At 32.0% G+C, this 13,656-nt stretch overlaps 1 protein-coding gene across 2 annotated transcripts in view; it reads left to right on the top strand.

The window, feature by feature from the left end:
- The window catches only part of LOC134690885 (phosphatidylserine synthase 1-like), a 37,883-nt gene extending 24,227 nt beyond the window's left edge, over positions 1-13,656 (top strand). For both annotated transcript variants that reach the window (XM_063551022.1, XM_063551023.1), the window contains exons 9-13: positions 1,449-1,561; positions 3,333-3,398; positions 4,590-4,689; positions 8,283-8,345; positions 9,344-13,656. In XM_063551022.1, the coding sequence (XP_063407092.1) occupies positions 1,449-1,561; positions 3,333-3,398; positions 4,590-4,689; positions 8,283-8,345; positions 9,344-9,532 (531 nt within the window). In that variant the 3' untranslated portion in view covers positions 9,533-13,656. The remainder of the gene's footprint in view (positions 1-1,448; positions 1,562-3,332; positions 3,399-4,589; positions 4,690-8,282; positions 8,346-9,343) is intronic.

Raw genomic sequence — 13,656 nt, 5'->3', positions numbered from 1 at the left:
CTTTTTTGTTATTTTCGCCTTTTCTCAAATTTTCTTTAAAACATAAATTGCAAGTATATTAAAGAAAACTTGTTTATTTTTATGCCCTACCTACGATAGTAGAGGGGCATTATGTTTTCTGGTCTGTGCGTATGTTCGTCCGTCTGTCCCGCTTCAGGTTAAAGTTTTTGGTCAAGGTAGTTTTTGATGAAGTTGAAGTCCAATCGACTTCAAACTACTTGGTTCACATGTTCCCTATGATAAGATCTTTCTAATTTTAATGCCAAATTAGAGATTTTACTCAAATTTCACGGTCCAATGAACATAGTGCGAGTTGGGCATTCGTGTACTGAGGACACATTCTTGTTTTATTTCTAATATGACAATGACAATTATTCAACCTATCAACCAATTACTTCAGTTTTGGAAGGGGAAACCATATTTCTGTAAAGGCTTGTAGTTTAAAATCTAACATCAGATTTTTCTTTTCTTCATTTAATTTTGTTAGCTTGGCGATGCACTGTACTTGGAATTCTCTTGATTTCAATATCAGTGGTCATAGGATTATTTCATGATTTAATATGGTTATAGATAAAGCTTGTTGGTACTGTAGAGACCTAAACTTTATCCAATACTTTAAAACATAAACCAATGTCATGAATGTGTTTGGTTAACAGGAAAGCTTAACTCTTGTTGAAATGTTGGAGGACAAAGTCAAGGTCACACCATCAGGTGATTGAAGCTTTTTGTCATTTTAGAATTCTACTCTTGCATTCAATTGTAATTTGTAACAGTAAGGAGAAACGCCAATGTCCACCAGAGTTCAAATGAAGTAGATGAAAGCAATTGTAGGCAACTGTATGGCCTTTAACAATGATAAAAACCCATACTGTATAGTTGTTAACTTTGTATGAAGGTGATTTCAAAGAAACAGCTTCAAAATATCGTTTGTATGAGAATTTTAATGGTTGGCACATTCTTACTTACAACTATTTCCATGAAAACTTTTGAAAAAAATAGTTTTACACATTTGAATCCAAGCCCCTTCTCTGATATCATTTCATATAGATTTTGTTTTCAGTACATTATTTAATGAATGGCTATTATTTATTTTGAATTTATTGAACCATAAAACTAATTTTTGACTCTTCACATTGAATAATCCGCGACGCGGATTATGTAAAATGTGAAGAGTCAAAAATTAGTTTTATGGTTCAATAAAATCAAAATAAATTATTGCCATTCATTATAAATAAATTTCTATCAAAAATAAGGCTCAAAGAACTTTTTATATTATTTATCTTGACAATAACAATGTACGCACATGCTGGCGTATGAATACACAACGTCAGAGTGGGCGTGGCGCCATTAAAATTGGCAACATTGAAAATAAAACTAATAATTTTAACCAATCAGAAAACAGTAAATACACAAAATTTATTTATTAGTTTATGTTATTTTGTTTCCAGGTAGTAGAATTGAATACGTTTTTCCTGAAACATATACTAGAAATACAAGAATCTCATCCTCTAAACTTATGGAGGCTAACTCTTATCAGTCTTATATCTGCTCCAACTATAAGGTAAGTATTAATGTTTGGGGGAATTTAAGGGGGAGGAATGGATATGAGGTATCAATCAAACACACAAAATACTAGTACATAAAATTATCAGTCTTATATCTGCTCCAACTATATTTAAAGTAGATATAGGAAGATGTGATGTGAGTGCCAATGAGACAACTCTCCATCCAAATAACAATTTAAAAAAGTTAAGCATTATAGGTCAATGTACTGCCTTCAACACAGAGCCTTGGCTCACACCGAACAACAAGCTATAAAAGGGCCCAAAATTACTAGTGTAAAGGTCTAATAAGGTACGTATTAATGTAATGTTGAATTTGATTGGGGAAAATGCATACAAGGTATCAATCAACTACAAAATACTAGTACAGTATTATCTGCTTTATCAGACACCTGAGTAGTGCAACATCCTGCTTTAACCGACACATTTTTTTAGCCCCAAAATATGCCTATTCCTGCAGATAAAACCTGAGTAATCTGACACATTGCTTAATCAGACATTTTTTTCTGGTCCCAAGAGTATTACACTAGCTGCACTTGAAATTATCAGTCTAATATCTGTACCAACAAACTTAAGTTAAATAAATTATGCATACAGTGTATCAACATGTCATAAATTCAATTGGCTCTACATTCAAAGGAATAGCACTTTTTTATGTTCTTCATCTCAAGGTCACAGTGAGGCTTCCAATGTGGAGAAACAGGGTTGAAGATACCAGAGGGACATTCAAACTCTTAGATTGAAAACAAACTGACAACACCACTCCACTCATTAGAATTATTCTCTCTCTCTCAATATTAAATATACCCAAACTATGCCATGTACATGTATGTGGCCTTTTTGAATTGAATTAAAGCACTCTTGAAAAAAACTAATTCTAAGCATGCTCAAGATAAACACTATTCTGGTGAAATTTTGCTAGTTGTCAATCACACTTTTTATAACTTTAAATTGAGAGACACAGCTGTATGAATGATAGCTACTATCATATTTCAAATTTATTTTTAAAGAAGAAGGTAACCAAACTTAACATTTTAGTGTTTACAAAATCTTTTTCTCATTTAAAAAAATTGATTTAAAATATTAAACTGTTGAGTAAATGTCAGAAGGCTGTTGATTTAGAAATCTCTATATTAAATTTTCCCTGGTGACGAGTGAGACTGAGACCATCTTCAAGTTTGTATTTAAGGCTCAGTGGTCTAAGTTATTCTACAACTGTAATCCTTAGCCAATCAACATGGGGCCCATGAAATAGCTCAAATTGGTCAAAATCTTTAATTGTTTTTACATAGGCGGTAATGGTAACGTTTTTATCCTATAGCTTAGTCTATAACAGAAACTTGGATATGTATGATAGCTCGTTTCGAAGCTGTGACATTTTCATGTATGTGCTGAAATTTTCGGGGTACGAAGTGGGATTACTTTTTTCGTAAATTAGCTAACCCGAACATCGTTTTGTGATGCTGCTCCTTGTGGTAAAATATCCCCTTTTTAACACAATAAGTTATTTTAAAATTTAATACTTTGAACACTTTTAATAGCTCCATAGATTTTACACATTTATTCTATGTTCCTCTACTTTCCTAATCACCACAAATAATTAAGTTCAGTCATTTGTTAAAAATAGAAACATGTCCAATATCACTTCACAGAGATTTTTTTCTTTACAGGTGACTTTTGAGTTCCTCATTTCGAGGCGCATTAGGGATGTTGTCCCAAATGTTGTATAAATACACCAATAATCAATCAATCAATTTTAATATATTGTAGACAATGGTATGTTTATGTGACAGATGTACAGTGTAGAAGAGTTGGTGTTCAGTGTTGGATGTTTTGGTAAGACTATTTTATATCAAATGCAGAAGTTGTGTATGTTAAAGGGTTTAATCTTTTAGTTGTATGCATAAAAACTTAAATACACTGTCTGACTTAAATCAGAAACATGGTTTTGGTTATCAACAGATCGTAAAATTGAGAAATTTTATTTGCATTAAGTGTTTTTCTACAACCTTGCACACTTTTAATAAGCAGGCATCACATTTTAGGAACTACTGTGGATTTTCGTGGGTACCAATTTTAGTTGTTCGAGGTAAACTGACATGTTAGTGGATATTTAATTTCATGGTTTTGACAAAGTCTACACTTATTCCTTTAGAAAATTTGAAATTTGTTGAACATTTGAATTCATGGTTCTCCTGTACCCACGAAAAGTGGTATCAAACGAATATTAATGAATCCACAGTATTCTTGATATCTTTTTGTCAGTCCATCACCTATATTCCTTTAAGACATAACTTCTCTTAAACGAATAGAAATTTTACAAAGTTGTATACAGCTACATTTGGATGTGCATACAGGTGTACAATACCAGTCCTACATAAGGGGAGAAAATCTAACTTAAATATTGCAATTGGGGTAAAAGTTTATCATTTTAAAGCACTAATCCCCCAAAACAGTTAGACAACACTGAAACTTTACACAGTTACACAACACTGAAACTAAGGGCTGCAATAACAAATTAAAACCTGGTCTAAAGTAATCAAAGGGAGATAATTAAACTTAACTACTTCAATGTTGTATTATCGTCCTTCCCTACGCCTATATCACCCTGCTCTGTCTCTCAGTAATTCTCATATCAAGACGAGACCAGGCATTATCAGAGACATCACAATGCAAGAGGAGAGGTTATCAAGCTTGCTTTCGTCAAGCGTAAAACTGTCTGAGGGAGTGGAAAAAAGACCATTAATAGAACAATAAACAGATAATCCGGTTTTCTACTTATAGATTTCATAAAATATCAGACACTTGCCAAAAAGGTTCACATTGTAGTTTGAGGCTGATATTTTACAATATTAATGTGTAGAAAACCCGATAATCTATACTTATATGGTTATAGTCAATCCAAGTGCATTAAAGCATAACTCCTAAAAAATGATTATTTATGAAACTTTGTATAGTTGTATACAACTACCTTTGGATTTGCATACAAGTATGTTTTGGTATAAATGTATTTTTTCTCCTTTACAGTGCAATAACCTTGACAGAAGCAATATTATGTTGTAAGCTTGGACTAGAGTTGTTTAAACAGACTTCAGTTATATATTTACTACTGTGGTTAACTATACAGGTATGTATGCAGGCCTGGTCTATAACTTTATTTCTAGATCATTTATTCAGATCAGCGCCTGTGGTACGTTTCTTCTGCTATCATTTATATCTGCTATCATTTTTAGATAAAGTGGTATCGGACATCGTGGTTATCTTGTTCAGTTGTTATTTCGTCGCAAGTGTGGAATATTCCTTGGTCTATGGTCCATGTATATGTACATGGACCAAGGAATATTTCTGAATAAATGATCTAGGAATAATTCACAACCATGCCATTAAACAGACCAACTACTGAAGACGATCCAAAAAATTATAGTCATCAAATAATTAACAAGTGAACATTTTTCGACAATTTTATTATCCATAGCGACGACCATAATCTTCCTATTGTTACCGACGTGCAAGGGAGTAGTAACCTCCAACAATGGCCAGGTTGGAAGAGAAGCCTTGCAAAGTGGTAGGAACCATGGGAAGTTCGACCAATAATATACCAAGCCTTTAGAACAATTTCATGTATCATATAAAAGTAAAACGAACTCAATTTACATTGTAAAGAAACTTTAATTTTCTATATTTATCTTATCTATTTATAACTCTGTATTGCTACTTTCACTTTTCATTGTTTCTCTTATGTTTACATAAATAAGGCTTTTAGTTTTCTCGCTTAAATTGTTTTACATTGTCTTATAATCGGGGCCTTTTTATAGCTGACTATATGCGGTATGGGCTTTGCTCATTGTTGAAGGCCGTACTGTGACCTATAATTGTTAATGTTTGTGTCATTTTGGTCTTTTGTGGATAGTTGATTCATTACCAATCATACCACATCTTCTTTTTAGCTCACCTGGCCCGAAGGGCCAAGTGAGCTTTTCTCATCACTTGGCGTCCAGCGTCTGTCGTCGTTAACTTTTACAAAAATCTTCTCCTCAAAAACTACTGGGCCAAATTAAGTCAAACTTAGACACAATCATCATTGGGGTATCTAGTTTTAAAAATGTGTGGCGTGACCCGTCAAACGTGACGGGTCACGCCACACATTTTTAAAACTAGATACCCCAATCATCAGATGCCCCAATGATGATTGGGGTATCTAGTTTTAACGCCATGGCTAAAAATAGAACATGGGGGTAAAATGCAGTTTTTGGCTTATAACTCAAAAACCAAAGCATTTAAAGAAAATCTGACATGGGGTTAAATTGTTAATCAGGTCAAGATCTATCTGCTTTGAAATTTTCAGATGAATCGGACAACCCATTGTTGGGTTGCTCCCCCTGAATTGGTAATTTTAAGGAAATTTTGTCCGTTTTCGCTTATTATCTTGAATATTATTGTAGATAGAGATAAACTGTAAAGATTGGACAATAATGGACAATAATGCATAGATGCCAACCATTACGATTTTCCCGTAATTTTTCCGATTTTGCGATCAAAACTACGCTATTACGATCAAAGTCGAATAGTTACGGATTCGCAATCATCATCGTTCAATTTTGTAAAAAGCGGATTTTTATCATTGCTTTTCCGTCTTGTTCCGGTATTTAGAAAATGCCAATGTGATACTTCCGGTTTCTCGGGAGTTATCGACCTATTTTTGGGTAACTAACTGACTTCCAAAGAGGCAAACTTGCATTTTATGAGTAGCTTTCCCCCTTTCTCTACTTCTCCTTGACAAAATGAAAATATACGAGTCGAGAACATCTAAACAATTAATGAAAAGAATACATACTACAGATAACATGTTTAACGAAACATTTTAGTGCACATCACTTTGCAATCACTCTTCAGTAATTTTTATTGGTAAATGCACGTTTTTGAATGATTACTGAAAACTTTTCATAAATACGGAAAATTTGATAGTTTGTTACTGAATGGGTCAAAAGGGGGTTGGCATCTATGAATAATGTTCAGAAAAGTAAGATCTACAAATAAGTCAACATAACCAAAATGGTCAGTTGACTCCTTTAGGAGTTATTGCCCTTTATAGTCAATTTTTAACCATTTTTCGTTAATCTTAGTAATCTTTTACAAAATTCTTCTCCACAAATTGAACTAAACTTGGCCACAATCATCATTGGGGTATCTAGTTTAAAAAATGTGTGGCGTGACCCTTCAAACTAACCAAGATGGCCACCATGGCTAAAAAAAGAACATAAGGGTAAAATGTAGTTTTTGGCTTATAACTCATAAACCAAACCTTTTAGAGTGAACCTGATGAAGTAAAATTGTTTATTATGTTAAGATCTATTTGCCCTGAAATTTTCAGATGAATTGGATGACCCGTTGTTGGGTTGCTGCCCCTGAATTGGTAATTTTAGGGAAATTTTGCTGTTTTTGGTTATTATCTTGAATATTATTATAGATAGAGATAAACTTTAAACAGCAATAATGTTCAGCAAAGTAAGATCTACAAATAAGTCAACATGACCAAAATGGTCAGTTGACCCCTTTAGGAGTTATTGTCCTTTATAGTAAATTTTTTACCATTTTTCGTTAATCTTAGTAATATTTACAAAAATCTTCTCCTCTGAAACTACCAGGCCAAATTAATCCAAACTTGACCACAATCATCTTTGGGGTATATTGTTTAAAAAATGTGTGGCGTGACCCCGTCAACCAACCAAGATGGCTGCCATGGCTAAAAATAGAACATAGGGGTAAAATGCAGTTTTTTGCTTATAACTCAAAAACCAAAGCATTTAGAGCAAATCACACAAGGTTTAACTATTTATCAGATCAAGATCTACCTGCCCTGAAATTTTCAGATGAATCAGACAACCCATTGTTGGGTAGCTGCCCGTGAATTGGTAATTTTAGGGAAATTTTGCTGTTTTTGGTTATTATCTTGAATATTATTATAGATAGAGATAAACTGTAAACAGCAATACTGTTCAGTAAAGTAAGATCTACAAATAGGTCAACATGACCAAAATGGTCAGTTGACCTCTTTAGGAGTTATTGTCCTTTATAGTCAATTTTTAACAATTTTCATGAAATTTGTAAATTTTAGCTAACATTTTCCACTGAAACTACTGGGCCAAGTTCAATATAGATAGAAATAATTGTAAGCAGCAAGTTCAGTTAAATAAGATGTACAAGCACTGCACCATCACAAAAACACAAGTTTGTCATGAATCCATCTGCGTCCTTTGTTTAATATTCACATAGACCAAGGTGAGCGACACAGGCTCTTTAGAGCCTCTAGTTTATATATACTTGCAGGCAAAACATGTAGACCATAGCAAATAAAATTGCAGACCATTTGAAGTGTTGTTGTCAATTTGGAGTATTATTTTAATGTTTCATTCATTTGCATAATTTGACAACCCGGCATACCAAGGTATCCACTTTAAGGACTCTATCGAAATGATTCACACAGGCGTTGGTTCACATCATGGAGTTAAATATTTTATTATGAAAAATACAGGTATAAATTATAAACACATTCACAATAAGAATCTAGAAACAAGCAACAATTTGATGATTTATTGCACTAGTGCAATAAAAGAATTAATTGCACGCTTACTTTTGGTTACTTTCTATGGGAAATATTATATTGCTATGCAATAAAGTTCAATTCTTAAACAGCTAAATATAACACCATTTGTTTTTCAGATAACTGGTAGTGGTTTGTGTGTTTATTTGTGTGCATTGTATGCTAAAACTTGGAGATGGAAGGTACGGTAAATAGTATTGAAAAAATAGCCTTTATAATTAGGTATGATTGCCAATGAGACAACTCTCGTCAAGAGACCAAATAACAAAATATTTAAAACTATAGGTCACTGTAGGTATGATTGCCAATGAGACAACTCTCATCAAGAGACCAAATGACAAAATATTTAAAACTTTAGGTCACTGTAAGGCCTTCAACAAAGAGCAAAGTCCATAACCTATAGTCAGCTTTATAAAAGTCCTCCAAATGGCAATGTTAAATAAATCAAATAAGTAAACCTAATTAGATATAGAAAGATGTGGTGTGAGTGCCAATGAGACAACTCTCCATCTAAATAACTAAACATGTAAAAGCTCTCTCACAGGCAAACAACCAATAACTGAAAAATATAAGGGCATACACTTCAAGCAAGGGGACACATTGTAATTGCCCATTTGAGTTTAAGTTGAAAAAGGAAGTATATATATGAGACAAATAAATGCTCAATGACGTACAAAAACCAATATGCAAACTTTTGAAGCAATCCACAAAAATTCAGTTTTTCTTTGATCCAAGAAAATTGATATTTGAGCTGAATATGGGTTTTATTTCTCCTACTACTTTCTCAGAGATATGTATTAAGCAAAGTCTTATAAAACCACAAACCAAGTATTCTATCAAATAAAATAGAGTTTTTCTGCAATCCTCGGAAATTGGTACTAACAATTAAAAATGAAATAAATGAAACTACAACATTATTAAATTAAATACCAATTTTTGTGTACTGAACATCATATTTTGTTTGATACATGTATTAGATTGCTTGGCTTGGTTTAAGTCTGTGTACATGAGTATTAAAAATTTGTACGTCGTTGAAAATTTAAATTTGTTGTTCACCTGTAATCAATAAATCCAAGAAAACTTGTATCCAATGAATAAAAATAAATTCACAGTTCACAGGATCAAATCATGTTCTTCAGGGTTGCTTTCTAGGTGTAACATTTATATTTTTCTTTTACAGACTCTCCATGAAGGGGTTTACTTGACACAGGCTGAGTTAGAGTCAGAAGCCAAAAATGGGTCGTATCCAAATTCTCCCAAACGAACAATTACCAATATGAATGGCCAGAGTTTGATATCTAAGACAAAGGACAAAGAAGTGAAGTACAATTTACGGAAAAGAGAGATTCAGCTTACTACTGGACATTGAATTATACATTTTGGCCATAGTTTCAGAGGAAGTTTGTAGGAATTATGGGTAATTTGCAATGTGTTCATTGTTATACCTAATGAAGAATTCACTGCCTAAAATTACTCATACTTAGCGTTCATATTAACATTAACGTGACAGAGAGATTCAGATTCTGGACATTGAATTGTACATTTTGGGAATAGTTTCAGAGGAATTTTTCTCGCATGAGTAGTTTGGAAATGTGTTCATTGAAGTAATTAAAGAAGATTTCACTGTCTAAAATTACTAAAAATTAGTGTTCATATTTCCATTTATGTGGAAGAAAGATTCAGCTTACCGGGTACTACTGGTCATTCTACTGGTCATTGATTTATACATTTTGGCCATAGTTTCAGAGGATGTAATGGAGGACATTTTCTCTTGTGGGTAATTTTGTAATGTGTTCATTGTTATACCTAATGAAGAATTCACTACCTAAATTTACCCAGACTTAATAGTGTTCATATTAACATTTATCTAAACCCTGTGCTAGAAGATATATGTGAAATTCTTTATTGAATTGAGAACTGTATATAAATGGTCTGTCTATTTTTGACCTGTTTTGGGTATCAAAGATATAGGAATGGAGAAGAAACTAACCAATGCCATCATTTGTCTTTTTAACTGCAATGGAAAATTTATGTATTTTATCAGATCTTTGTGATGTAATATCCTGTTGTTGTATAGACCTATTTCCTATTTGTCAAACATTACTAGACATCGTAAAGGTTCCCGTAAAATTTTGATGTCACAATAGAAAATGTCTTGACATCACATGCAAAAGTGATTGTATGACATCAAAAGTTCAAAGGTTGCAGATTCCAAAATAGCAATAAGGTCTATTTGGGCTGTTCCGTAACTAAACACTGTTGTGGCATGAGGTTTTTTTGGACACCTACCCAATCTAAAGAAAAGACAACCTTCAACAATTAACAAAGTTTTTGTCTTTTAAGGGGGCTCGCGGGTCTAAATCCAAATTTTTATTTAATATAGGATTTCGCTATATTTTTCTATAAATGAACTTTATCTTATACTTAATAGAAAAATGAAATAAAAAAATGGGGTCACTGTTCATTTACGCTCACAATCTGCCTTCGAAAGAAGCAAACATTTTTGATAATGTTCTTTTCTTCTGTTGACCTAATATGAGAAAAAGCGATATTATCGAAATAAAAAAAGAGCTAAATTACAGAAATCGCTTAAATTTCACAATTATTTAGTTTATGTACAGCTTTTTCGAAAACAACAATAAAGAAAATAGGTCACCGATGAGTTAAAAAAGATATTTTAATTTAAATGCCAAAAAATGGCATTTTTGCACCAAAGGGAGATAATTTAGAGCTTTTTCAATGATATCAACATTTTAAAAGTCACCTGGGGCCAACAGGAATTGATTTTTTTGGATAATTTTTGTACCATATGATAAAGTTACAACTACTCAAGGTAATTAATAAAATTTGTAATGAAAAATAAATGTTCAACATTTTTCTGAAAATCTTATACCCGTGAGCCTCCTTAAGCCCTACAATTTGATGGATTTTGGAATACATTTTAACTGTTGGTTTTATCTTGTTACTTATAAACTAATTGTTAAGAGGTATCCTTGGGTAGAATGTAATTACTTTTTCCATCAGAATGATGTAATTATTCTAGCATAAGTGATCACTACTAAAGTCGAGTACATAAACAAAGCTGGTATTATTTTGTCAAATGTATACATATTGTATATTAACTTATGAGATTATTTTTCTGAGATTTTAGCATATGTTCCTTTGAAGTGAAAGGAAAATGATTTTTTTGTTCTTCAAACTTTTTATAAAAGTTCTTGGTACAAAAGCTAGATGTTAATTGTTAATGGATATTTAACTTTTTACTGTCTCAGAATCCATGTTTTTTTTATATAGATTAGACTGTTGGTTTTCCCGTTTGAATTTTTTTTTTACTAGTAATTTTGGGGCCCTTTATAGCTTGTTGTTCGGTGTGAGCCAAGGCTCTGTGTTGTAGGCCGTACTTTAACCTATAATGGTTTACTTTTTAAATTGTTATTTGGATGGAGAGTTTTCTCATTGGGACTCACACCACATCTTCCTATATCTATGAAAGTTTTCTGTAAATTTTGCCCATTCATATTAAATATGATACAATTTCCTTTAAGCTTGAATGGATGATGAGGAAAAGTTCAAATTAATGTTTTATAACATGATGAAATATATAGTCCCATAATGTGCTCAATTTGGTAAATACAATGATAATTAACAAATCAATTTTAAAAGAAAGGGACAATTTATTATCCATGGTTTTGATTTATCATGATAATTTCCCAGTTGGTGGATCCAAGGGGTTGCTCGGGTTGGAAACCTTCTAGTTTTTATGACAACCAATGCTTTTGAGTGAGGACATAGGTTTGGAACCCCCCTTTAGCCTGGGTTGGTTTGTATTCAAGCTACAATTTCTATGTTACAGTTCTTTTCTGTCTGTGCTGCCAAAAACTAGTCAAATATTTATTTCCGTTTTATTAGAAGAAATAATGCCACATATAGTTTGTTTGGCAATAGTTTTGTCTTAACTTGCAAATAAACCAGTCAAGTCTGCCAAATAATAAATAACCTGACAAATTTTTGATAGCAACTGCCAAACTAATCATGAATCAATTTTTGACACTTCATGGAAATTAATGAACCTAATTAGTTAGACATTTAGTTTATTGTAACAATAGTATTCCGATATTGTTTTGTATTGATTTATTTAGAATGATATTTTATATATTTTACTCAGTTTTTACCGTTTTAAAGTTATTATTTATACTTGTGTGTTGTCTGTTGAGAGATTAATTTGAGCAGATGTTTATACTGTAGACTTAAAGATATCCCTATGTTGAAGTCACCTATGGTTTACTTATTACCTTTTTAGTTTTCATTATGTGTTTATCACCAGTAGTATATTTGTTTTGTTCATTTATTTACCAATAATATAGATTTTATAACTAAACATTTTAGTAGCAGTTTTGATTTGTTTACTGACATTTAATTTTTTTTGGGAATGGATGAGAATTTTCTCCTGTTGATCATATTTCAATGAGTCAACCAAATTTTTTTGCATAACCATATTTGTTAAAATTATTCAGTGCCAAAACTTAGAGTAGAGACTTTTAACCTTTTAACCCTTTAACCTTTGAACCATAGTGTTTTTAATCAATGATTCATTAATAATTGTGTACTTAATGTCCAGTGGAAGATATTTCTAACATTTTTATAACTTAATTGAGAATGGAAATAATGTCCGAGTCAACGGGATCAAAGAGCAGATTTTAACAGCCAAAAGCCACCAATGGGTCTTCAATACAGCAAGAAAATCCTGCATCTGGAGTTGTGCTTCAGTATGCCTTTTAAATAAAAATGTGTACTTTCAATGATTATGGACGTCTAATACTAAACTCCAAAACATATAAATGAACTACTTAACTCCAACCCATATTTATAAGTCGCTGCCTCGGTTAATGGTACTCCTAGCTGATATATTTTATGTTCTAAAAAAATATTTTAATATTACCATTTAATTTTAGTACATACTTACCTATTGTTTTTAATTTGAAATAAAAACATTTTCACAGATAAATAATACCATAAAGCATTTTGTTGTAGTAATACAAGTATAAATATTATAAAGGGACCAAGCTTTAAGTTTAAACCATGAAGATGTCTAAAAAGATTTCTAGTCTAGATTTGAAAAAAAAGAGGTTTCTCATTTTTGATAATAAATAGGAGAAATTCTATTTATCATACGAAGGATTTGCTTCTGTCAGAGCTGAGATAAAATTTACAGTTTTATCAGTTTTAGCTGTTAAATTGAAAAAAAATATGATTTTACAATGGGGGAATTTGGTTATGAGGGATTTACATAAACAGCATTGCATGTCATATTAGTGTATAGATGTGGATGTCCTATGGTCATTTGCTGATCATCACAGCTGAGATACAGTGAAATGTTGTTTTACATTCAATATTTTAGGTCTCAGTGTATTGTATATAGATGTAAAAGTAGATGACTTAAGCTTATTGAGTACTTAAAGCTTTTTTCAATACATGTACCTTTTTTACTTTCAT

The sequence above is a fragment of the Mytilus trossulus genome, chromosome 11, assembly GCF_036588685.1.
Source record: "Mytilus trossulus isolate FHL-02 chromosome 11, PNRI_Mtr1.1.1.hap1, whole genome shotgun sequence".
In the NCBI taxonomy this organism is placed as follows: Eukaryota; Metazoa; Mollusca; class Bivalvia; order Mytilida; family Mytilidae; genus Mytilus; species Mytilus trossulus.
Note: the sequence above shows the minus strand (reverse complement) of the source record. Positions and strands in the feature narration are given on the sequence as shown.